Source organism: Vipera berus (genome assembly GCF_964194415.1).
Source record: "Vipera berus genome assembly, chromosome: 12".
Taxonomy (NCBI): domain Eukaryota; kingdom Metazoa; phylum Chordata; class Lepidosauria; order Squamata; family Viperidae; genus Vipera; species Vipera berus.
The window spans coordinates 14,690,261-14,714,504 of record NC_138215.1 but is presented as its reverse complement, the minus strand read 5'-3'; the positions used below and the strand labels follow the sequence as shown (position 1 = coordinate 14,714,504).

The following is a 24,244-nucleotide window of genomic DNA, read 5'->3' as shown; positions in this document are numbered from 1 at the left end:
CTCATCCAAGAAGCTTCTTCAGAATCTCCGTAGACATTCATTCATTCATTCATTGCCTTCAAGTCTGTATTGACTCCTGGTGATGGCCAGGACTAGTCCCTGCAGTTTTTGTGGCTTCAAACAAACCTTTTAAAGAAGAGGTCTGCTGTGGCCTCCTTCCTAAGGCTGAACTAGAACTCACACACTCTCCCAGCTAAGGCCTGACGCCTTAACTACTACACCAAATGGGCTAAAATATCAGTTGTGTGGAAGGAAATAAAAAGAATGCAGGAAGAGATGTAGAGGTAATACATCAGTCATGTGATGTGAGAGAGGTATAATAAAAGAATGAGTGTAGGCAGATTGCACTTATGGGCTGTATTTGCACATTTTATCAAGATTTAAAAAATATAAATCACAAGTTAAGTCAAACAGTTGCTTGGTTTTTCCTTTGGTTGGGATTTTTGAGATCACAATCCCAAGGATGCAATCGTAACAATAGTGAAATATGGTTTTACGAAAATAACTGATTCATAATGGTCATTACAATTCTACTGTTCTGTTTTCTCTCTGAAATTGAAAGAACATATTTCTGCAAAATAGCTTCATAGATTTACTTTAAAAGCATATTTGCAGCTACCTGTCTGCCCTCAGATTCATTTCCCACATTATATGTATTGTTAAATTGGAAGTAGAACGTTGAGTTCACAGATTGCATTAAGCCATGGTGTTAATAATAATTTGTGGAACAGTGACAATGATTTGTTTGATATAAAATGTTAATGGATTTTCAAAGCCTGTAATTATATTGCATGGACCCGACAGTAAATATTATGGCTTACATCATAAGGATTATTGACCCATTTGAAGAACATTTTCAAGAGCAGTTGTTCTGTTTTGATAAGAATTGGTATGGGTTGATCTGTATTGAACTTATCCCCAGTAATGGGCCTATTAAGCTTTATGTTTGTTGTTGTTAGTTGCGAAGTCATGTCCGACCCATGGCGACCCCATGGACAATGTTCCTCCAGGCCTTCCTGTCCTCTACCATCTTCTGGAGTCCATTTAAGCTCACACCTACTGCTTCAGTGACTCCATCCAGCCACCTCATTCTCTGTCGTCCCCTTCTTCTCTTGCCCTCAACCTTTCGCAGCATGAGGTTCTTCTCCAGTGAGTCCTTCCTTCTCATTAGGTGGCCAAAGTATTTGAATTTCCACTTCAGGATCTGGCCTTCTAAAGAGCAGTCAGGGTTGATCTCCTCTAGGACTGACCGGTTTGATCACCTTGCAGTCCAAGGGACTCGCAGGAGTCTTCTCCAGCACCATAGTTCAAAGGCTTCAATTCTTTGGCGCTCAGCCTTTCTTATGGCTTTATGTTTACAAAACGGTAATACAATATGCGTAACAAATAATACTCCATCACATGTTCCCAGAGTGATCAAGTATTTCATAGGAAATGAAAGGTAATTATGATGCAAGTCATCTCCTGTTGATTACTTCAATCAGAAATACGTCTGACTCAATATAGATAATGCCAACTCAGAGGACAGGGACATATGTGCCTGACCTATTTGTGGAATCAAAAGCAAGTATTTTTTTAGACAATGGTTACTCAAGGCTTTTGCTGACATCAATGTTTAACTCTCCATTCCAAATTTGAACCATTCTTCAAGAGATAACTGGTTTGCAGATAGGCACTGTTCACTTCCTTCCAGGAGGACAGGAAGGCATGGAGGAACGTTATCCATAGGGTCGCGATGGGTCGGACACGACTTCGCAGCTAACAACAACTGTTCACTTTACAAATGTAAAATCTGTTTGTTGTGAAAGTATGTTTGAAACCGATTTGATACTGAGCAAAGGAGAATTGATCCAAGAAATTATTTCAGGCTCTTGTCGAACAATTTTTGACCAATCTGTTTTCTTGTTTTTAAATAACTGTTCATATTTCATCTTGAAATAATCGTTGAGCTGTAATATTCAAATTAGGAAAAGTCCTTGTGCTTTAAATCATATGCTTCACCAACCGCTGTTGGTTATCTGCTGAAGTTCGCATCCTAGTTGAGATGTAGTCTTCTAATTCTGGCTGCTGTAGGTCTTCCATCCTGCTGACTTCTCCCATGGCCCCTCTGTGCAATGAAACAATGCAGAGAATGAGCAGTAAAATCTGAGCATTTGACTCTTGTCTTCTTGAATATGGCATTGATTGAACTAGAGGAGGAAGTAGTGCAGATGAGATAATAATTTTCCCCTTGACTGGCATTTTGCCTAAAGGAAAAATGCTGTTGAAGACGGACTTGCTACCTCTACATTTGTTGAGTCACACAAAATAACACTGCCAACATGGAGTTAGAATATTTAAAGGTCATGTTAGAAAGAGCTTAAAAATGTCCAAAACCTGTTTGACAAGAGCCTGTAACAAGATAGAGGAAAACGATCTATCTTTTTATGTTTCTAGAAAACTGTATTCTACAAAGTTTTGCATAAGCAAGGTTAGCTGCAATTTGAGGCATAACCAAAATATATAGTTTAAATTGAAGCAGCTCCATACAAAATGGTCAGTAATATCAGAACACTGTCCTGTGTTAGGTGCTATGAGGTAAATGCTAAGTGGAACTGCACTAAGCTATTTCTTTTTTAAGGAACAGAAAGTGTAACTCTTTCCATTTCCTACTACTTTGGGAAATTTTCATAGATGGAGGCTTAAGGTCATTTTAAACCTCATGCATTATTTACGTGCATGTGTAGCCATAATTAACACGAGGAAGCACAGTTGTGTTTGTGGAGATTCTCAATCATCCAATTCATGGTTGTCCCAAAAGTGTTTTTTCCCAAAAGACAACTGGACTGGCTTGGCTTTTCTCTCTGAAAATGTTTCGCTTCTTATCACGTCTTAATTCACTGAGAAGCTTCTTGGATGAGAAGCAAAACATTTCGAAAGTAAAAACAACAACAAGGAAGTTCAGTTGGGTTTTGGGGGGAAAAAGCACCTTTGGGATGCAGAAAAGGTATTTGCATTTCAGATTTTTGTATTACAGTAATTTTACATTCCTGTTGAAGCTCAGAATTTCTAAATGCCACATGAGAATAAATCCATTCCCAACATATTTATGCATAAATAATTTTACTACTTTATACTCAAGTAGTAGCATAATTGTAGCATTAGAGAAATCTTCATTATGTTAACATTTTGTTATGATAAAAGAGATTAGGAAATTACGGAAAAGGCACAGTAGGATCCATTCCTACTACTGAGATGATAATAGTAATGTTACCATTTCCCCTCCACCCCCATAACATTTCTTCATATTTTCCAGGGAATGATTAAGGTGTGTATCCAATTCCTTATATAAAGAGATTTTATCAAGAGTCTTTAAAGCCCTGCAATTTAAGAGCAGAGTTTAATGAGTCATCCATAAATACATGAGTGCAAAATGTAGCAAGATGCTAAAGGGTATTCAGATTTCTTAATTTTTCTAAGTAAACCACTTAATCTTTGTTCTTCTGTCCTTCCTAAAATACATTTGCTTCAGTGTATTTATGCAAGTTGTATTCCTGTGCATAAATGGCTCATTTAAAAACCTGGTTGCTGTTCTTAGTGTTCAAACTGTGGGAGAACATGTCCACCCAACAGAGAATCTAGTGAAAAATGCCCACTGCATGATTTAAAACAACTGTGTCCTTTGTAATGGCCATCTGATCTATTAAGCAAAAATGTAGCTCAGCTTGTTAGAAATCCTACTCCCAAACTATGTTGACTGTTAGAATTATAGCCTGTGACATTTTTAAAAAATTGCTCAATTGTATTTAAAATAAATGTATTGCTGCACTGAAAATATTCATTATTTTTTTTTAAAAAAAATCCAGAAATACATATCCTTGTAAAGGTCATTTTTTAAAAAAGGCTGTTATTCAAGCTTTGCCAACTGTATGGTTCTTCAACACTAATCTGCTTAATGTTTTTTTTAATCTGTTTGTTTCAGCCAAGCAAAATTCCTACCATTATGTAGACAGATTGTACATGCAAGGGAGAATTTGCACATGTAGTTTTATTTTCAGTGGAGACACAAGCAAAGATCTAAGAGGGACTCAGTTTCATGATTAGTTGGAAGAAAACAGATTTTATCCTCAAGTCAGCAATCTCCCTAAAGCAGCACCTTATTGTTCCCCATAACTTATACGGGAGAGATTAAGAACATACTCTGGAATCTGATCTGATGTCCGCACTTCACTTTAGCATATCAGCACTGAGTAATTAGAAGGGTAAACAATGTATATGGCTAAATATGAAGACTATTACTTTCAGCTTCCCCCAAATACTATTGCTCCAGAACACTGGGAAATTTAAATGGTAGCTCTCTGGTCAGCAATATTAATCAAAGTGCTTCTGCAGCCTGCTCATCACTAAATGCCAGGCTTTATTTTTGTCCTGTAGAAAAGGGGTCCCCAACCCAACCCAGTCCGTGGACCAGTACCGGGCTACAGCATGCCAGCAACCGGGCCGCACAAACAAGCAAAGCCCCATCTGCAGGATGCAGGCAGCACATAAAAACCACACCCTCTCTCTCCACGTAACCGGTCCCTGGTGCCCAAAAGGCTGGGGGACCTCTGCCATAGAAGCAGCCCCCGATCATGGGAAAGTTATCCTATGAAACTGCCAGAGTCACGACTGGACTAAACTGACCTTTGGTCTGATCAGTTTTTATGACAGTTGACAACTGTGCCACACCCGATGACTCTATCTCCATCAGCACATTTCTCTAGGTGAGGTTTGGCTGCTAAACCCAACTTCCTCATAAACAAAGCTGGGAAATTGTAGTCCGGCCAACTGGGCAAAAGGAGATGATGTCCAGCTCATGTGCTTGGGTTGAATATGTGCTTGTGTCAGAGGTGGGGAATCTTGGCTCTTGTAAGACTTGTGGACTTGTCACTCCCAGAATTCCTAAGCCAGCCATGCCAGGTTCCCCACCCCTGGCTTGGGTTGATCTGTAAAAAGTACGAATGGAATTTACCTTCCTGTGAACCTCAGTTAAAAACAAAGGAGCTAGTCAGAGGTCTAACCATCCTTAGGATATTACCGAAGCTTGGCCCAAATGAATGATGAGTTGCAGAGGTCCAAAACTGTACCTTGTGCTGGCTCTTTGATGATCTCCAGAAGCTATGCATTTTCTTTTGGGAGGATCTGGAAGAAAAACAGGTTTTCCATTTATGAGGCTATCATCCCACCAGGGAGCTCAAAGTAAATTAAAAACAAACCCATATCAATGTATGTTAGGCTTCATTTCTGTAGCGTAACTTTTGTTACTTGACCTGTGATATACTTACCAAGCAGATTTTAGTGGTGGTAACCCTAAATCCAGTTACATTCCCAGGAATAGTAGGATCCTCTTACAAACGTACTCTACCTCTATCCATTTTGCTACTCATTTTTATCAAACTAGTATTGAAAGAGCTTTTTTTTTTACTATTGACTAGAATAGTCCTGCAGCAAATAGCTGAAGGAATAGCACAGTAAAGATACTGTGGTTGCAAATGCGATAAGATCATTTTGTCACAGTATGTTTGCATAGACACATTAAAAAATACGTAGCAGATACTGAAATTTCACTCCAATGTTTTTGCAGTTTGCTGCCTGTTTGAAGTTATATCCTTTTTGCACACAAAAAAATATCTAGATTTCTAAGGTAAAGGTAAAAGACATTATTTTTATTAGAATTTATATACAAGTTATACATCTGAAGGGACGCAGTGGCTCAGTGGGTTAGGACGCTGAGCTTGTCGATCAGGTCGGCAGTTTGGCGGGTCGAATCCTGAGTGCCGTGTAGCAAAGTAAGCGCCTGTGACTCGTCCCAGCTTCTGCCAACCTAGCAGTTCGAAAGTACGTAAAAATGCAAGTAGAAAAATAGGGACCACTCCGGTGGGAAGGTAACAGCGTTCCGTGCGCCTTTGGCGTCTAGTCATGCCGGCCACATGACCACGGAGACGTCCTTGGACAAGCACTGGCTCTTCGGCTTTGAAACGGAGATGAGCACCGGCCCCTAGAGTCGGAAACGACTAGCACGCATGTGCGGGGGAACTTTACCTTTACTATACATCTGAACTACACCAAGAAATCAGCCCACAAAATAAATTTTGCTCACTTTTCTTGTTCAGCTGCAACTAGGTATGTTCTAGTTTGGCTCTGGCTTAAGCCACTGTCAGCTGAATGCTGACTTTCTATAAAAATTAGTACAGTCCCCATCATGGACAATCTAAAAATGGGCTGGGTAAAGCTCATTTGATACTAAATCTTAGTATCAAATTACATTTTTAAGCCATATTGATTTTGAGGATTCCACATTAAATACCGGTATGTAACTAATCCTAATTAAGTTCAACTGTATCAGATTTCATCCTGTTTGCTGTTTCTCAAGCTTTTAAAAGGACAATTGTACAGAAATCTTTGATAGATGGTTGTATTAATAATACAGATACTGAGGATATTAAAATCCATTCTACTTCTATCCAGGTTAAGGCAATTAGTATACTTTTCAACGTTATTTACTTTTATGTATATATAAACCTGAAGCTAGTGCCTTAAAACTATTCGATTTCAAGTTAATGATTTACCATTTAACAGAAAACAGAAGAATGAATCAGCAAGAGACAAAATAAATAAAATTCAAGTATAATGTTCCATCACAATTCTGAAAGCCAGTTGGCCTTGCCAACTCACCTGTTCTTCTGAATCAGCTAAGTAAATGACTAGCAAAGGAACTAATTCTGTGAGAAAACTTCTTTAACTGGTAACCAAAATAAGATTAGCATTCAGTGGCAATTCTTCAGAGATTTTCAAATAATTGTTCCTCTGTTATATACCCCTAAAAACTTATTTTTTTAAAAAAAAAGGGATTAGATTTTGTTTGTTGCTTCCTCTCATAGTTGTTACACCAAGATTAAAACAAATCATACATACTATAAAAGAAAATGAAAAGGTATGGACATAACTTTATTGCAAAGGTAGAGCAGAATGGAAGAAATGTAAGAAAACTAGTCATGAAGAAAAACTCATAAACATGTGGCCTGGATTTGTATCTCGTTCATGCTTCTCCAATAACTGTACTATCTTCCTCATTTGCCTTATATTTACACGCTCTTTTAATCACAGACCAGGACTTTCCATTTCTTTATTACAAATCTCCAAAGATGATAGCCATAAGTCCAAGTAAATATCATCTCATTAAGCACGCCAGCTTAAGCCATATTCTTATCTTCTGTTGCATTCTTTAGTGGAGTCATTATTTCTGAAGTAATTTTACATATCTAATATTTTGCGGGTCGAATCCCGAGTGCCGCGTAGCAGAGTGAGCGCCTGTTACTCGTCCCAGCTTCTGCCAACCTAGCAGTTCGAAAGCATGTAAAAATGCAAGTAGAAAAATAGGGACCACCACGGTGGGAAGGTAACAGCGTTCCGTGCGCCTTTGGCGTCTAGTCATGCCGGCCACATGACCACGGAGACGTCCTCGGACAAGCGCTGGCTCTTTGGCTTTGAAACGGAGATGAGCACCGGCCCCTAGAGTCGGAAACGACTAGCACGCATGTGCGGGGGAACCTTTACCTTTACCTAATATTTTGCCACATGTATTACAGCATAAAACTCTCTGTTCAGGCATCATCTTAGGCAAGAATCAGTTCAAACAGCCTACACCGAAATCAATAACCAGAATTAATGAGTGTGTGATTATTAATCTTACAAAACTACTCTTTTTAAATTATGTGATAGAAGCATTCACAATGTTGTAACAGCAATTGCTTTAACTTAATTATTAGTACGAATAAACAGATTAAAAGTTTATCTCTCCTACACGATTAAAGTCATGTTGGGTCTCCAAATTCTGTCCTCTATTTTACTTTCTATTCTGTTCGTACTTTCAAGAGATACTCGACTGCTTTTGCACAGCCAGAGTTCCTCCAGATGAGTAGAAGGCTCTGCAGATTCCTTATATTCCTATTCTGCATGCTGCTTGTTAATTCAGCAGCAACAATGGAACAAAAAGATTTCAGTCGTGAAGAATGATATAGGGTTAAGAATGCTTGCTAGGGAACAATTCCCATTGAATTTCAATGGGTTTACTTCTGACTGATTAGGCTTATAACTGCACATCACATAATAACAAGGTTTTAAAAGACAGTGTATCTGTCCAATCACTAATATTGCTGGCTCCATGTGTAGGATTATATTTACATGAGATGCCCTGAAATCAAAAACTCATCTTGGAATCAATGCTAAATAGGCAAGTAAGTAAATAAATAAATGAATGAATACCAAATAATTAAATAAAAAGAATAGTATACAGAAAACATTGAAAATGGAAGTGACCTAACTTCCAAAAATACCCCAAAATGAATCCCAGCAATAAACCATGAAATGCCACCTACCCAATTCTTAAAAAGGAGGGGTTTTTTTACCTGAAATATTGAATCTTGACACTTTGCTGACATTTTCAAATCTCTTTCTTGTTCTGCTACATGTGTATCAGTTCAACCAAATGCTGACTCTTATAGGATAGGCACAGCAAAAGGAAAATATATACACAGTTCTGCATCCATATGCATTTCCTATATATTTTTGAAGAAAAAAAATCACAACCCTCAATAGTTTTTTTTTCATTTTTTCCTATGATAACAATTTGGTGGCCTTTTTATTGCTTTGAATTAACTGTGATATTAGTGAGAATACTGATTGATTTCAGAAATGATACATGTTCATACATTTTTATCTTCATGAATTCAACTTTTTACTCTGAAAAATGCCTTCTCAATCATTTGTAAAATTTAATTGGTATAACTTTTGTTGTTTTATTATGTCAGTTCCCCAGTTATCAGTAAGAACAGAGGAATTTACCCAAAAGAAAATCTGCTAACCATTTTTTCCTACAAACAGCAGCCATATAGAATTGTTGGCAAGGTTAGTCTTTTCTCTTTCATTTTTTAACGATTAAAGTACAAACTTCAGTTTAGTACCGCTAGCCCATCAGCTATAATTCAGGTTCTCAAAACCAACTTTTAAAAATCCAAATCTGAAATGAACTAAAACAAAAGGTACAACACATACTTACATACTCTTAAATAAGGCTTAATATATCTATTAAATTAGGATTGTTAAAACAATAGTGTTTATAAAAACAAAACAAAAATACTTGGACAATTTAAGGCAACCTGCATAGTTACCCCACATGACTGCTACCCAATCCATATTAATCATCTTGGGTCATATTTGCCAGATTACATTTCCCTCCCCCGCCCCCAAATTTGGGAATGTCTTACCTTTTTCCATTTCACATTTAACTATGACTAACATTACATCATTTATATTTTCAGAAATTTTATTTAACTCAAATTGGTTTGTAAACCCATTCTAATTCCAGATGCAAGATTTAGGTTGGCATTAATTAGGGCTATAAAAAACCCAACTGTGGCTATCATGCTAACCAGTGTTTTTTCAAACAGAAAAGTCTAACGTTGTCTACAGTAGAATGCACAAACCATGCTTGATTACCAATTATTGCAGTTTAAGGCCAGCGCCCCCCCTCAAAAAATGATTTTTAAGCCCTTTTGCTCTTTCAAGTCCCACAAATGCAACTCACCCATGTAAGAGTTCAAACTTTTCAAGAAACAATATATATATATGTTTACAATTTCTGAACCGCACTGTTTATTTTTGCTGCTTGAAACCTAAGTGACAGTATGCCACCATAATTGTGGGTTTCTTCTAATCCTTTATTACACTGCAGGTACAGAAATAGGCAGACACATTTTTGGAGAGTTGACATTTTGCAAAATGCAGCAAACATTTCAATTTATACATGAGAAAGAGGAAATGTTCAAAAGGGTATGCATTTCAAGTTATTGCAGGTTATTTTTTGTGAGATTTTTTTTTCTGCAGGTAAAATATGCTTAAATTTAAACCAACAGGAACATGTCAGTGTAATTAAATCATGACAAACATAACCTTCTCTCTGGTCATAAGGTGCCCTTTGGCAGATTATTAGGGTGTTGTAAGGTGAGGGCAAAAGGTCAATACAGCATAAATCCCGTGGCATTTTGGTTTTCTTCTGAAGATTAAAGCTGTTTTTTTTTCTTGGGATAAATGCAGCAGCAAAACACAAACCAGCTGATCAAAAACGCACTTCCGCCAGTAACTCCAATAATTTCAGGGCACACCAACCGACAGTAGTTTTGCCATTCCCAGTTTTTAAGGTTTACATCACTGCGCTGTTGTCTTAAGTAGATTTTCGTAATAGCTTGTTCTTGTTTAAGCCAGTTTACTGACTACTGCCTGATTGAGTGAGTTTAGTTGGTTGGTCCATTTATCTAATGCAGTATACCGTGCTCCACCCCGCTTCTGATGATCTAGCTCAAGAAGTTGATTTACTTGATCGATTCGGCCATGAATAGTGCTAAAATAAGCAAAAACACAAGCATATTACAAACTAATACATCTTTAAGGTGCCCAGTGCTTTCACAACAGATAAATTATGAGTTTGCCCAATACTTTGACTTCCCTCCTTAATTTCTATTCACCTCTAATTATACAGAAGCATAATCTAGGTATGTCTATTAATACTAACCAGAATTTGTTACAAGAGTTTGTGAAATCTGTTTTGAAATTAATCGTAATTTGACAAATGCGATTGTAATTTTAGCTTCAAATGGGATTCACAAAGTGAGTGCAAACCCACACAGTATTCCTAATTAACACACCTAGGAGATTGTGAATGCTAGTTTAAACTGAAGAAAACACGAAAGAGCACTTTCGAGCTAAAACTGCATACATTCTAAAGACCAATTGCAAGCTTTTTCAAACACACACAATACTAACAAAGGAGGAAAAAAACTGAACAATGCAGACACAACATCTCTCATTCAGAGGTTCCTATTAGCAAAAAAAACCCTTTTAAAAAGGAAAGAGAGGCATTTTTGATCAATGAATTCTTAAAGAATCACTAGAAATTTTACTTATAAATTAAATTAAGTTTTAAAAGCAACAACTCAAAAGCCACAAACAAATGAAATTGAACATTTGAAATTTTGTGCTATGGTGAAATGGAGGTGACAGTGAAATGATACCTCTTTTATAATAAAAAACTGTAATCAGTAAGTTAATTTGGCATTCTCCAACGTTAACCCAGCATCTGTTTTTATTTTGTTCTATCCCTCAGTCTAGACAGCCTGCTTGGTATAATGGTTAAGGCATCAGGCTAGAAATTGGAGGTCCTGCCTTAGGCGTAAAGCCAGCTGAGTGACCTTGGGACTCTGTCTCAGGCCTAGAAAAAGTAAGTTGCAAGCTATTTTTGAAAAACCTGGCCAAGAAACTGCACGGACCTGTTCAGCCAGTCTCCGAGAATCAGACGCAACTGAACAGAAGAAGAAAAAAAGTCACCCAGTCAAATGACAAGGTTGATGGGAGTTATAAATGTTTGACCTTTAGTAGATATTACTTGAAATGGCCTGGAGACATATCCAATAAACTACTTGCCTCCTTACCAGTAGATACCAATAGATTGAAGTTTTTAAACTACATCCTTATGAAGCAATGTTATTAAGTTACTGAGTTAACCTTAAAATCTTAGGAGGAAAAAAAAACCTCCAGTGGCTACATCTCTGATGTACTAGATTAGTCCTGTTTTTGAATATAATCAAAATTTACAGTGTGATACCTTTCTGTAAGTTTATCTCCTACATGATACCACTGTTTCACAACCAAATAATACTGAATACAGTATTCTATTACCATACAACTTAACATTAACTTCATTTTAATTGAAAAAAATAATACAGTTGATATGTCCTGCACTATAAGTAAGTTCTTGAAAATACTTATTGTTGAAGAGGAAAAAAAATACTCACTTATCCAGTATACACTGCACAAGCAAGCTTTCCACGTCAGCTACATCTATGTTTAACTCCTAAGGGGGGGGGGGGGGAAACAGGCAGAAGAGATGGCCCAAGCGTTAGAGGTTCAATGACGTGACTAGGAAGGTGCAACATTTTTTTTCTCTTTCTGGTAAGTAACAAGAACTGAAATCCTATGCAAGCAATATGTTCAAGTACCTTAGAAATAAAGGGAATATGTATCCTTGTGTAAGGCTTAATTAATTTTATAAGCACTTGTGTCCTGATGTTTCGCAAAAGTTCTGGAAGAGAACAAAAGCAAACCAGTCATTGCATGAAGAAGGGAGAGTGTTAGAAATGAAAGAAATGAGTATGCTTCTATCTAGTGAGCGCTATAATGCTCTGTATATACAAGTACAATCTCAACCAAGCCCAAAGTTTCTGTTGCTCAATCAGACATTTGTTAAGTGGGTTTTGCCGTTTTACGACCTTGCTTGCCACATTTGGGAAGCGAATCACTGCATTTTTAAAGTTAGTCACACAGCTGTTAAGTGAATCTGGCTTCCCCATTGACTTTGCTTGTCAGAAGGTCACAAAGTGGGAACCACATGATCTTGGGAGGCTGCAACCGTCATAAGTGCGAGTCTGTTGCAAAGGGTCTGATTTTTGATCACGTGACCGTGGGGAATGCTGCAGCAGTTGTGAGACAGGGTCATAAGTCACTTTTTTCAGTGCCGTTGTAACTTCGAACAGTCACTAAAGCAACTGCTGTAAGTCAAGGACTGCCTGTGTATCCCGAGATCCAACAACTGATTTTCCAACTGTCTTTTCAAAACTTAAAATAACAAAATTTGAACCATCCCAAAATATACAAATGACGCCAAGGCCTTTGATTAACCAAACTTATCACAAACCAATTAAACTGCAAGTTTTCTAAGTAAAAAAATTGCATGGTTTAGTCCTGGCATTTTCATGGCGAACAGAATTATAGATGTACTTTTTGACGTTATTTTAGTACAAAAGCTTTACAAACCGAGGACCTCAATAATTATTAATTCACTCTGGTGGAAAATGAAGAATGCAAAGCTCAACAGTTCCCTACCTTCAATGTGCTCCCTTATGAAGGGATCGTCCATAATGTTACTGTGATTTGTCTTCAGGATCTTCTCAAATTCAGTGATGTCATTATTCTGATAGGCACTGCAAGAGGAAGAGCACCGAGTTACACTTTGGCAGACTGAAGAAGAGAGCAGGCACATAAATTTATATTTGTAATCCAAAAGGGAGCATCTCTAGACCAGCTTTCCCAATAGGCAATCCTGCTGGGCTGTGTGAGTGTGTGTGTGTGTGTGTGTGTGAGTGTGTGTGTGTGTCTGTGTGTTCTGAGACTGCAGATCAGGAAGTTGGGGCAGGATGCAATTTCTCCATTTGTGAAATAAAAGAGTTTCTACGTTTATTTATGATACAGGGGCTACCACTCAAAAGTGCTCATCCCAGTTTAACCAAGGGTTTGGATACAACCGTAGAAAACTTCTGCTGTTTCTGGAATTGCTTTGTTAACAATCTTCTGTTTCAAAAGCAGCTGAACATCTGCCATCAGCTGAGGCAAAGAATTAGTGGACCCATTCATTTTGTTTCCAGACCTATATGATTTTAACAACATAATCCCATTTATCCACATGATATATATTGCATCCAATAATTCAGAAAATATCTGGTAAACCAGAATAGCTTTCTTCGTAACGCTGACAGAGAAACTAAACATCAGGAGTGTAACAGATTGGTGGACTGCTGATACATCAAACTATGTATACCCCATACTTTCTAGTGGCCAATAATGGAAGAATATGTATTCTTTGCAATTAAAAGATAATTTTGAAACAAATTTCAGGTTTTCTCTACCACTTTATACTGTTTCAAATTCATTTGTAGGTTGCTATTCATTTTCACTTGTTAAGAAGAAAGAGTTCTTACCTTACTAAATTTGTCATAGCTAGAATCTCTGGATCATTTTTGTATGGTTTTGCCTACATGGGAAATAATATATATTTATGTTTATACAGTAGCAAAAATGTTTTTGCTAATCTCTTTTCACACAAACAAAAAATGAAGAAAGGGTCAGCTGTACCTCCTGAGAATCAAATGGATTTATTCCAGACTTCATCAGCATGTTTGCTAGGACTAAATATTTTAAGCATGTAGTTCTTCGTGGACTCCCTGATTCATCGTAATTTTTGAACGCTTCGAAGAAATCAGTATGTGCCTTTTCAAATTCACCTTCTCTTAAGTGCATTTTACCACCACATTCTGGGGGAGAAAAATTAAAACATAAATTAAAATGATTTATTTTTTTGCTGCACAGAATCCAAAACACTTTCTAAAACTGACCTTTTATTAATATTGACAAAGGGCCAAGCAGATTGAATAATGTCTAAAGCATGCTTCTTATTTCAACTACCCATTATAAGGAAGTATATGACGAACACTGCTATTCTGGGTAAACATTCAGTTATTACAATGAACCTATATACAGTCCTCTCTTAGCAACTGAGACTGGCAGCTCTATCACTAAGCTCTGTGGTCACTAAACAGTAAATCATGTGACCTGAACAGACTTACATTACTTCCCAGTTGTTAAGTGAGTCACCATGATCATTAGCTAAAGCATTATGTGACCCCGACTTGCAATTTGACTTTTGCATTCTTCATTAACTCTGCTTAAACATGTTGCAAGTCCTGTAGGGAGCATGCAAATTCTAATCACTGCAATAGTCACAAACAGGCACCCAAATGGGAATCCTGGAACTGTGGGACGCTGCAACAGTCATAAACGTGAGGATTGGTCGCAAAACCTTTTTTTTTAAAACAGCCTTCTAACTTCAAACTGTTGCTAAACAAAGCAATCCGTAAGTAAGGGCTACCTATTTCAGAGGGAATTTCCCCAAATGGCAAGCTTGGAATCTCATGTCTGTAGAATATTCAAGTTGTAATACACATCAACGTTAAGAAGTGAAATATGATCATATCTGCATGGTAATTTAAGGAAAGGTCACCATCTGCCAAAGCAGGATTTTTTCCCCCTAGAGTTGTGCAACTCTTGGATTCAGTTCCAAAATGCTGTTTCAGAGTATGAGCAGGGGTATGGGCATAGCCATATGATCCTGAAAAGAAACAAGCTGTTTTAAAGGGCTGAAAATAGAAGCTACGTTTCTCTGCCAAGGACTCCAAAGCACCCTTTTGGAACTGGACTCAAAGCATCACAAGACCCTAATTAATTTCCCACAATCACAAATCCAATTCTAAGAAATTTGGTCATGTTAGATTTGTTGCCTTTAGGTAATAAATAAATCTTTAGGTAATAAATCTTCCTAATATTCTGTAGTTAAACTTGTTCGCATCCAGCTTAAAAGATGGCTTCCACAAGAAATTTCCCAATGAGATGTACCTAACAACCCTTATCATACTTATTAAAATACTAATTTCCATTATGTTCCTCCCATTGTAGTAATCCAAATCATTATTACGATAGGCCACAGATTAGGCAATATATTTCCACGCTTAACAATTTAACTTGCTTAAAATACTGCTGTATTTACTAGCAGTATGCCTCCTCCGTTATAATCCAGGGGTCTCCAAACTTGGTAACTTTTAAGACTTGTGGACTTCAATTCATGACCATGGCTGGCTGGGTAATTTTGGGAGCTGAAGTCCACAAGGTTTAAAGTTTGCCAAGTTTGGAGACCCCTGACTTTAAGGCGCCACTGTACTTGCCTCTGATAACTCCCATGATCAGTGGATGAGGAATTGCAGACTTGATGTGCAATGACTGTTCATATAGTGCCTTAAGTTTTTTATTATTTTTTTGTGCTGTATACATTTGAATTTCCAAAGCATAAATTTCCAATAGCTGGGTGCCTTTTTTAAGGTCATCTTCTCCATCATCAGTCTAGTAAAAAAAAAGGAACAAGTGAAGTATGAAATCATGAATACATTTTTTTTCTCTCTGCTTCCTATGAAATACACTTATAGATGAAATGTATTTATAAAGTTTAATCTGTAAAAGTGCCTCATGTTCACTGCAAGTAGATTCTAAAGTATCTTGTGACAGCTTTATGTCTGGATTGGGGAAAAAATGAAGTAGCATATGTTTCAAATCAACATACAGAAACCAATATAGATTCCTAGGAACTATAAACTAGGATTTATACAGCTTTCCAGAGGGCATAATTTGAACACAGTCCTCTCTGTGCACCTGAAGGGAGAACTCCAGGAGTGAAGAAGTTAATTATTACATTCTCCATTCTACCATCAGCTTCAAATATAAATTTATTACCCACATGAACTGGGAAGCCTAGCTGTTGAAAGTGCCCAAATACATGGCAAGTGATTTCTGGAAGAGACTGAGGACCAACTGGATCCACCAATCCTTTGGCTGTCTGCTATAACCCTGATCTATGGAGCTGGATGAGAAAGTTAAGAAATGAAATCATGAAGATGAAAACTGCATTTTTTTCCCTTCACTTCTGCCATTCAGATCTGCAGTTAGCAGAACAATGGAAGCAATAGGCTAATATTTTGTAAATGAGCAGACAGATCAAACATGATGTATTGTGGGTTGTGCTTATAGAATGCAAATGTGTAACATTTTAGCATAAACCTATCTAAGTAACAATCCAAATTAAAGAGATAAAGTTATCTGACTTCACTGATACTTGCTTTTGAATGTAATGTTATCACCTGCAGTTGTAAAATTTCTTCAAAGGTAAGATAAAAATGCCTCTTTAAGGACATGTTTTGAAGAACAGATTCTTCGGGGAACCCCACAATGCAAAAATGTTCTTTTATGTCTATCAATTCCTAAGATATTTTTTTTTATTTTATTAAATTTATATACCGCCCTTTCCCGAAGGACTCAGGGCGGTTTACAGGGCATTTAAAACAACCAGTACAAAAGTTAAAAACAAATTAAAAAAAGATTAAATCATCCCTAAAATTAAAAACCCCAGTTAAAAATTCTCAGCCTGGGCCGGAGAGCTCAAAGAGCCAGGTCTTCAGGTCCCAGCAAAATGTGCGAAGGTCGGGGGCAGTCCTAAGCTCCACGGGCAGCTGGTTCCAGAGGGCAGGCGCACCCACAGAGAAGGCCCTTCCCCTGGGTGTTATCCGCCGACAGTCTTTTAAGATATGCCTGCCAAACCACTATCCTGTTGTTAAGTAAATGCTTGTGCTATTTAAATATTCTACAAAGGATTGCAGCAGGCAGGAGAGTAATTACAACCACTTGAGAAACAAACTCAGAGAACAAACTGCACCTTACCTGACATGACTGATGTAGTTGCCGCAAAATCTTCTGTAACTTGCCATACTCTTCTCGTTCTAAATATAATTTGCCAAGCTGTAAAGCAAAAGGTGATTTTTTTAAAAAAAAAATCCTAAATGCATATTTAAAAAATTGTAACATTGGAAAAAGAACACCTTCAGGTTGGCCGTTTTACCTTTGTGTTTGTCTTAAACCACAATCTATCATTCTTAGCATCTTTCAGTGCTTCAAGTGTTGTCTCATAAAATTCCTGAAGCAAATCCATCTGACATAAAAAATCAGAATTCTATAATTGTAAACAGCAAATTTGTGCCTGTTAATAAAGTCAACATGAACACACCCAAAGTGCAACTTTGAAAACTTATACTCTAATATTTGCATAATATTTTTAACATTGATAAACCATAACAAGATCAGCTTAATGTGGGTTTCCAAACACTTTTTCCAGGCATATGTGGGAATCTGTCTCATGGTTAGAGCGTTTTAGTGCTTCATGGAATAATGCTATGATTTGGCTTGAGCTATTGAAGCTGCAAATTCCCAAGTGCCTTTCACATCAACAAAATTATCACCCTACATTGGGCAAATAAAAATTAATAAAATGAGAGTAACATTAATGTATTTTTTTTCTCCAGAGATACATTGCTGTTCAACTATAATCAAGTAGAAACACTGATTTCATAGTTTTTAGTGCCATGTTTATTATTTTCTCTAAACAGCTATCATCTTTTCAGGTCTAAAAAAAGGAAGACTTAAGATTCTCTCATTCAAGAACTCTGCCCATGAAAATAATCAACACAGATGCCACTGGCAGAGCCATATGTTGTGCAATTCTGTTTTTTTAGGGTATTTTGGGAGTTTCAAGATCCAGTATGCATGTACAGCAATATTTTATTTATTTATTACATTTATTTGCTGCCTATCTCACCTTGGGGTTACGCTAGGTGGCTGGCCTATTCCAATTTCAATATTTCAACATTACAGTTTTAAAACATTGAGAAAAGAACAATTAGCGAGGGAGAAAATTGCAAAATCAAAAACATTTGTGCTAAAAATGGTTGGTACTTAACAATTTTCCAAGAGAAGCAAAACCGAACAGATCTTTTAAAATCATAAGACACTGAACAAGCTTAGCTATGGAAATAGCCCTAAAGCGATCCCAAAGCTCAGTCCAAAGACATGGGGAACCCTCACCGTGTTTGGGATCAGAGTTGTTAGAAGCCAGGAAATGTTATAGTGTTGAACATTATAGCTGTTGAATGATTTTCCACTCTACAAGCAACACTGGTGTTTCTTTTATTAAAAAAAATCACTGTCTCACATGCTATGCTAATTTCTTTGCTGAATATATCTTAATGATATATAGCTAATATAATTCTGCTAAATTTCCCAAATTCTGTCCCTCAGATTCATCATATCCACCATTTTCAAAAACCCTAAGTCCCAAGGACCCGCAACCTTTTTGGAACAACCAACACATGAAAGCATGTTTTACTCCTGAGTTTTTGCATGCAAGAAATAGATTATAAGGATACATTGATTTTTTTTCACCATAATAAGTGGTCTTCTGTTTTGTGATGAACTGATCTCTGTTTAACTTGAATAGAGATTATTTTATAATAGCTGAAATAAAGTAGCATTTGCAACAATCTCAGAGATGATTTTTCAAGAAGGTGCAACCTAGAAATTGAAAGGAGAGATAATCTAACCTGCTTTGAAGTGGAAATATAATCAAGAATAGAATTGATGGATTTTTCTGAATAATTCCTTGTGACCGCACTCCGTATATAGGTCAATAGTTGTTTATATCTGTTCATCATTTCAGGAAAGTTAGTCTTTATCAGAAAAAAAGAAATATTTATGAATTATAACAATGCATTTCAAACGGAAGATGAGCCTAGTTAGTAAATTTAAAAATAAGGCAAACCCTGTGTAACTGGATACATGCCTTGAATTTCTGCAAATGTTCTTCCACTCATTTTGAAGAGATCATACTTTGCTAACAACATTTTCTTACAAGAAAAACCCAAGTAAAAATGATACACATCTTACCAGTTTGAAATTTATTTTTATCATCTGTTTTAATGCTTTGAATCCCCATTCTCCTTTTTCACCTTCAAGTTCTAAAACCTAAAAAATAGAGAGATATTTTGTTCCATTTTGATATTTATAGATTCATCAAAAGCTGCAGTAAATCCAAGTCAATTTTTTTGTTTCAAGAGAAAGTCTTCTGTTATCCGGCAAACGGCAATTTTTATAATATCTATATTTCATCCACTGAATGTCCGTGTCCCAGTTTCAAGTTATTCTTCTGGAAAACATCCAGCAACTCTATGCAGAAATTATTTTCAAAGGAGTTAGCTGTCACTATCAAGCAACGCATCAGCAACTGAATCTATCTACAGTGCAGTTACTAAAACAGTAACAAAACAAGGCAGATAGGATGAGAAGAGATAATGTGTGATCCATCTCTGTGAGAAACCAGTTGTAGAAATATTTTTTAAAATTCAAAAGTAGCAACAATAAGACACATTATTCTTAAAATAAATGTTCCCAAGAGCAAAAAGTCTTACATACTTAAATAAGTAGCACTGAGGAGATTTTGAGTAGCTAAGAGGAGCAGGGATATTCCAAATAGGTTTTACAAGAATACCCCTTAGATAAGTGATATCATCTATCAAAAATTATATTAAAAATGAAACATGGAAAACATCCCAGGATTATTCGACAACAGGATTTTGCCTTCACCAATCTATCACAGATATAAACTCTAATAAAGCAAAATATTTAACAGACGTATGTGTACCAATATGAAAAATTAAACTATAAACCTTTTGAAAACTGCTCAGTGCTGCTTTGGGGTCATCTTCCTTCAAGGCTTTGGAGTTGTAATACTGATTCTCCAAATCTACATTTGGTTCAGAGTTGCTGTCTTCAGAATATTCCTGTATTTTACAAAGGGTAAAAAAAATATATGTCAGCTGATAACACTGAATTTTTTTTTAAATCCCATTTATATCTCGCCCTTCTCCGAAGACTCAGGGTGGCTTACAATCTAAAACACAAATCAATGTGCTTAGCAATAGCCTTCATTCTATGTATATGCCTGCTTATTAGGGCTTTCGCCCCTCCCCCAAGCGGCATTATTACAAAGTCAGCTTATTGCCCCCAACAATCTGGGTCCTCATTTTACCTACCTCAGAAGGATGGAAGGCTGAGTCAACCTTGAGCCTGGTGGGACTTGAACCTGCACTAATTGCAGGCAGCTGGTGTTACTTAAGGAGACATTAGCCCACTGCTCCACCAAGGCTCAATTAACTGATACGCGCCAGAGAAAAATGTATACACGGGGTAGAAATGAAATGGGAAATTGGGGGGAAAATGAGTTGTAGTGACTAAGCATAAGCAAATAGCTAGTAGCAGTGGTTACTGAGGTTGCTACACATCCTTAGCTGCTTTAACAATCTGAAAAGGGATGCTTTTTGTAGTTTGTCTTGTGGAATAAAACATAAGTCAAACAATCCGTGCAGCTAAAAGCATCTCTCATAAAACACATCAAAACTGATTTTGTTTTTTTCAAGGTAGGTTAAAGGTAGGAGGAATAGGGTAATTCCTAATTAGGTTTCAGAAAGATTTCTGCTATTAAAGAAAGTAGCCTGAATAACAGCTTGTTAATATTGCTTGCTGGATCACTTGAAGGCCCAATAGTCTATTGTCATCTGGAGTCAACTAAATTCTTCCACCAAGCTATCTCCTACATGCTTTCAATGTGATTTTTCAAGGACAACTTCCTTTTGGCTACAGAGATTCTGGTTGTGTTTACTGTATACGACAAGCTAAACCAGTGATTTACTGAATTTGTCATAAATGATGGGATTCATACAACCTAGTATGTTGTATGAAGGTTTACTCTCCAAGATCTTGAAACAAGAGTGTCCCCTAACTACAATCTCTTTGATTTTTAAATGAAGATGCTAGGAGCTGAATTTAAAAATGGACAACCTGCAATCTACTTCAAGAAATAGTCACACCATGCCTTTTGAAAAAAACGGTGGAGAGTACTATGTAATCAGGGTTTTCAAAAGTTAATAAGTACTCTCACAAACCTACAAACAAGAATTTGTAGGTTTGAAACAAGAGCCAGCCAACTTGTTTTCCCTTTCATTTATTACTGCAGTGGTCTGCAGACCCCTGGGGGCCCACAATGTCATCACAGGTGGTCCTTGCAGGCTTGAAGAAATCTTATGATTTAAATCCTGAGGTAAGTCTTGGGGGTCCGTGGCCATGATATTTAAAGGGAGTCCGTGGTGAATAAAAGGTTGAGAACCACTGAATTACTGGAAAGATCCATGTATTTGGTTTTATTTATTTATTTTGAAAATTTATGTTGTTGATCAATTTGCTCACAGCCATTCAAGGCAGCTCATAGGAAATAAAAATGTTATATGGGTATAATAAAATAACCACTAAACATCAGAAAGTCCCCAAAAAAACTCCACCTAGACAAGCTGCTGCTAAAAAAAACCAACAAAAAACAGAATTACAACTTTTCCTATAGCACAAAATGACTAGATACATATTTGTTCAGCAGATTAGTCACTCAAAATTTTCAGGGGTGGCTCCTACAAACACCTGTCAAATTACATCAAAATAGAGGAGCTTTACCATGCAGGAAGAAAAAGTCCCTATGTATAAAGCACCCCATTGCCAACCCTCCCAAATAAACCTAACACACACATAAAAAGAAATAACCAGGATAATCAATTAGCTTATCATGAAATTTTAAATTATGGGCCACCAAGTTGTCTTCCGCTCCCAGGACCACAAAGATACATAAAAATCACACTCAAGAGACGTCCAAGGTCCCTTCCAGTTCTATTCTGTTCTAAAGCAGTCCTTGACTTAGGACCACAACTGAGCCCAAAATTCATGTTGCTAAGTGAGAAATGTGTTAAACGAGCTTTGCCCCATTTTACGACTTTTCTTGCCACAAGCTGTTAAGCGAATCACTGCAGTTAAGTTAGTAACCCGGGTTGTTAAGTGAATCTGGCTTCCCCACTGACTTTGCTTGTTAGGAGGTCGCAAAAGGGGGGGGGGGAATCACACGATCCCGGGGAACATTGCAGACCCAGATTGTTGGGGGCAATTAAGCTTGACTTTGTAATAATGCCGCTTGGGGGTGTGTGTGAAAGCCCTAATAAGCAGGCATATACATAGAATGAAGGCTACTGCTAAGCTTGTAAGCCGCCCTGAGTCGTCGGAGAAGGGCGGGATATAAATGGAATTAAAATAAAATAAAAAAAACATTGCAACCCTCATAAACTTGATAAGCCCCGTTGCCAAACATCCAAATGTGTATCACGCGACCAGGGCGATGCTGCAACCGTCCCGAGTGTTTCAAACGGTCCCAAGTCACCGTTCTCAGGGCCGTTTTAACTCCCAAAGGTCACTTACGCGAACGGTTGTAAGTCGAGGACTACCCGAACTGGGGAAAAAAAAACTCGGCCGGATTTCAGGCCGCCCCTTCCCCAAAGCTAAGACGGCTGCCCCCAACCACGCCCGACCAGGCTGCCTGCCCCACTGGCGCCCCTCCGGATCGACCCACCACCCAGCCCGGCCAGGGAGGGACGGCTTCAGGGCGCCTCTCTGTGGGGAAAGCAGCCCAACTCCCCTCCCCACACACACACAAACACGGAGGGGAGCCCATCCGGCCCAGCCCGGCGCCCATCCGGCGGGTCTGCCGAGGGGCCTAGCGCGGGCCTGGGTCGCGGCGTCCTCTCCCGGGCCGGAGGAAGAGCCGGCGGGCCTGGCTCGCGCCTCTCCGCCCGGCCTGCCACGCTCCCACCCCGGGACGACCGAGCGGCGAAGGGGCCGGCGGCTGAGGGGAGAAGGGGGTCCTGGGCGCTGCCCCCTCACCAGGTCGTAGTCCTCCTCATCGTCGCACATGAAATCATCCTCCATGTCAGACATCTTGGCCGGAGGACGCGCCGAGGGGAGGGGGGAGGAGGGGCGGGGCGCGGAGGGCGGGCCCAACAGCCGGGCGGACGGCCCTCTCCTCCCACAATGCCCCGCGGCGGGCGGTTTTTTTTTCCCCCACACCCCTTCAACGTGACCGACGCCAGGCGCGGAAAGGCGTCGCACGCAAAAGCGTCCGTCGCGCCGCGCGGTTGGCCGTTCCGGCCGCGCACGGAGCCTCTTTCGGGGTGCACCGGACCTGCGTTTGTTTTGGTTTGGTTTTTGCTTTTTTTTTTTTTGGCAACCGGGCTCCTAGCAACGGCTCCAGAGTTGCAAAAAGCGCAGCTCGGGTGCTTTCTTCCTTTTTTTTATTAAAAAGTTTTACAATACATTTTTTTTAACAAAACAAAACCCCTCCCAACTCCCTCCCCTCTCCCCAACCCTCCCCAACACCTCCCTCCCTCCCCCCTCCCCCCTCCCCGACTTCCCAGAGCTAAATACAAGGTATAAAAATACAAACAATCATAATCTACCTTATGCAAACAACAATAAGCTATTAAATCTATCGCACTTTAACTCTTATAAAATAACTACAAGCAATATAAATATCACATCAATACTTATTCAAATGCTAGATGAAACTTTTTAGTCCCATATTTATTCTGAACATAATCAATCCATTTTTTCCATTCCACAGTGTATCTCTGTTGCGAATGGTCTTTCAAGTACGCTGAAATCTTTGCCATTTCCGCCAGGTTGGAAACTTTTAAAGTCCATTCTTCTATAGTCGGCAGTTCTTCCTTCTTCCAGTATTGCCCTACTAAAAGTCTTGCTGCCGTAATTAAATTCAACATCAACTTAGTGTCCACAACAGTAGTATCAGTAATAATGCCCAGTAAAAACAATTGCGGACAAAACTTTATCCTTTTCTTAAATATCTTTTGCATATTCCACCAGATTTTAATCCAAAAAGCTTTAACCTTTTTACAGCTCGGGTGCTTTCGATAAGGCTTCGGGTCTTTCCACCACATCCCTCCCCCCCCCCCCCCCGATGCACTGGGGAGATGCCGGGTGCCAAACTGCCGGGTGATGCTAAGAGGGCTGCGGAGGGGAGCCTTGC

The 24,244-nt window shown here is 38.4% G+C and overlaps 1 protein-coding gene across 4 annotated transcripts; it reads right to left on the bottom strand.

Annotated features, from left to right (window-relative positions):
* Positions 1-342: 342 nt before the first annotated feature.
* Positions 343-23,453, bottom strand: COPS2 (COP9 signalosome subunit 2). 4 transcript variants are annotated; one of them, XM_081337471.1, is made up of 15 exons: positions 23,086-23,453; positions 20,001-20,114; positions 19,222-19,299; positions 18,879-19,004; positions 17,345-17,434; positions 17,167-17,244; positions 15,624-15,798; positions 13,981-14,159; positions 13,827-13,879; positions 12,955-13,052; positions 12,072-12,154; positions 11,868-11,926; positions 8,427-10,417; positions 4,663-5,160; positions 343-2,107 (listed from the first exon to the last, which is right to left on the bottom strand). In XM_081337471.1, the coding sequence occupies exons 1-13, from the start codon at positions 23,137-23,139 to the stop codon at positions 10,273-10,275; spliced, it is 1,332 nt and encodes a 443-aa protein (XP_081193597.1). In that variant the 5' UTR covers positions 23,140-23,453; the 3' UTR covers positions 343-2,107; positions 4,663-5,160; positions 8,427-10,272. The 4 variants fall into 4 exon arrangements, with proteins under 4 accessions (XP_081193597.1, XP_081193594.1, XP_081193596.1 ...); XM_081337468.1 differs by having other exon boundaries at positions 17,345-17,455; positions 23,086-23,452; XM_081337470.1 differs by having other exon boundaries at positions 4,991-5,160; positions 17,345-17,455; positions 23,086-23,452.
* Positions 23,454-24,244: the final 791 nt, after the last annotated feature.

What these genes read in the sequence shown, in the direction of transcription:
- COPS2 (XM_081337468.1), bottom strand. Translation starts at nt 23,139, where the DNA reads ATGTCTGACATGGAGGATGATTTCATGTGCGACGATGAGGAGGACTAC. An exon ending in CACTGAGCAGTTTTCAAAAG is followed by an intron (nt 19,300 to 20,000) that starts GTTTATAGTTTA and finishes TCTATTTTTTAG; the next exon opens with GTTTTAGAACTTGAAGGTGA. An exon ending in ATCCATTTGATTCTCAGGAG is followed by an intron (nt 13,880 to 13,980) that starts GTACAGCTGACC and finishes TTTCCCATGTAG; the next exon opens with GCAAAACCATACAAAAATGA.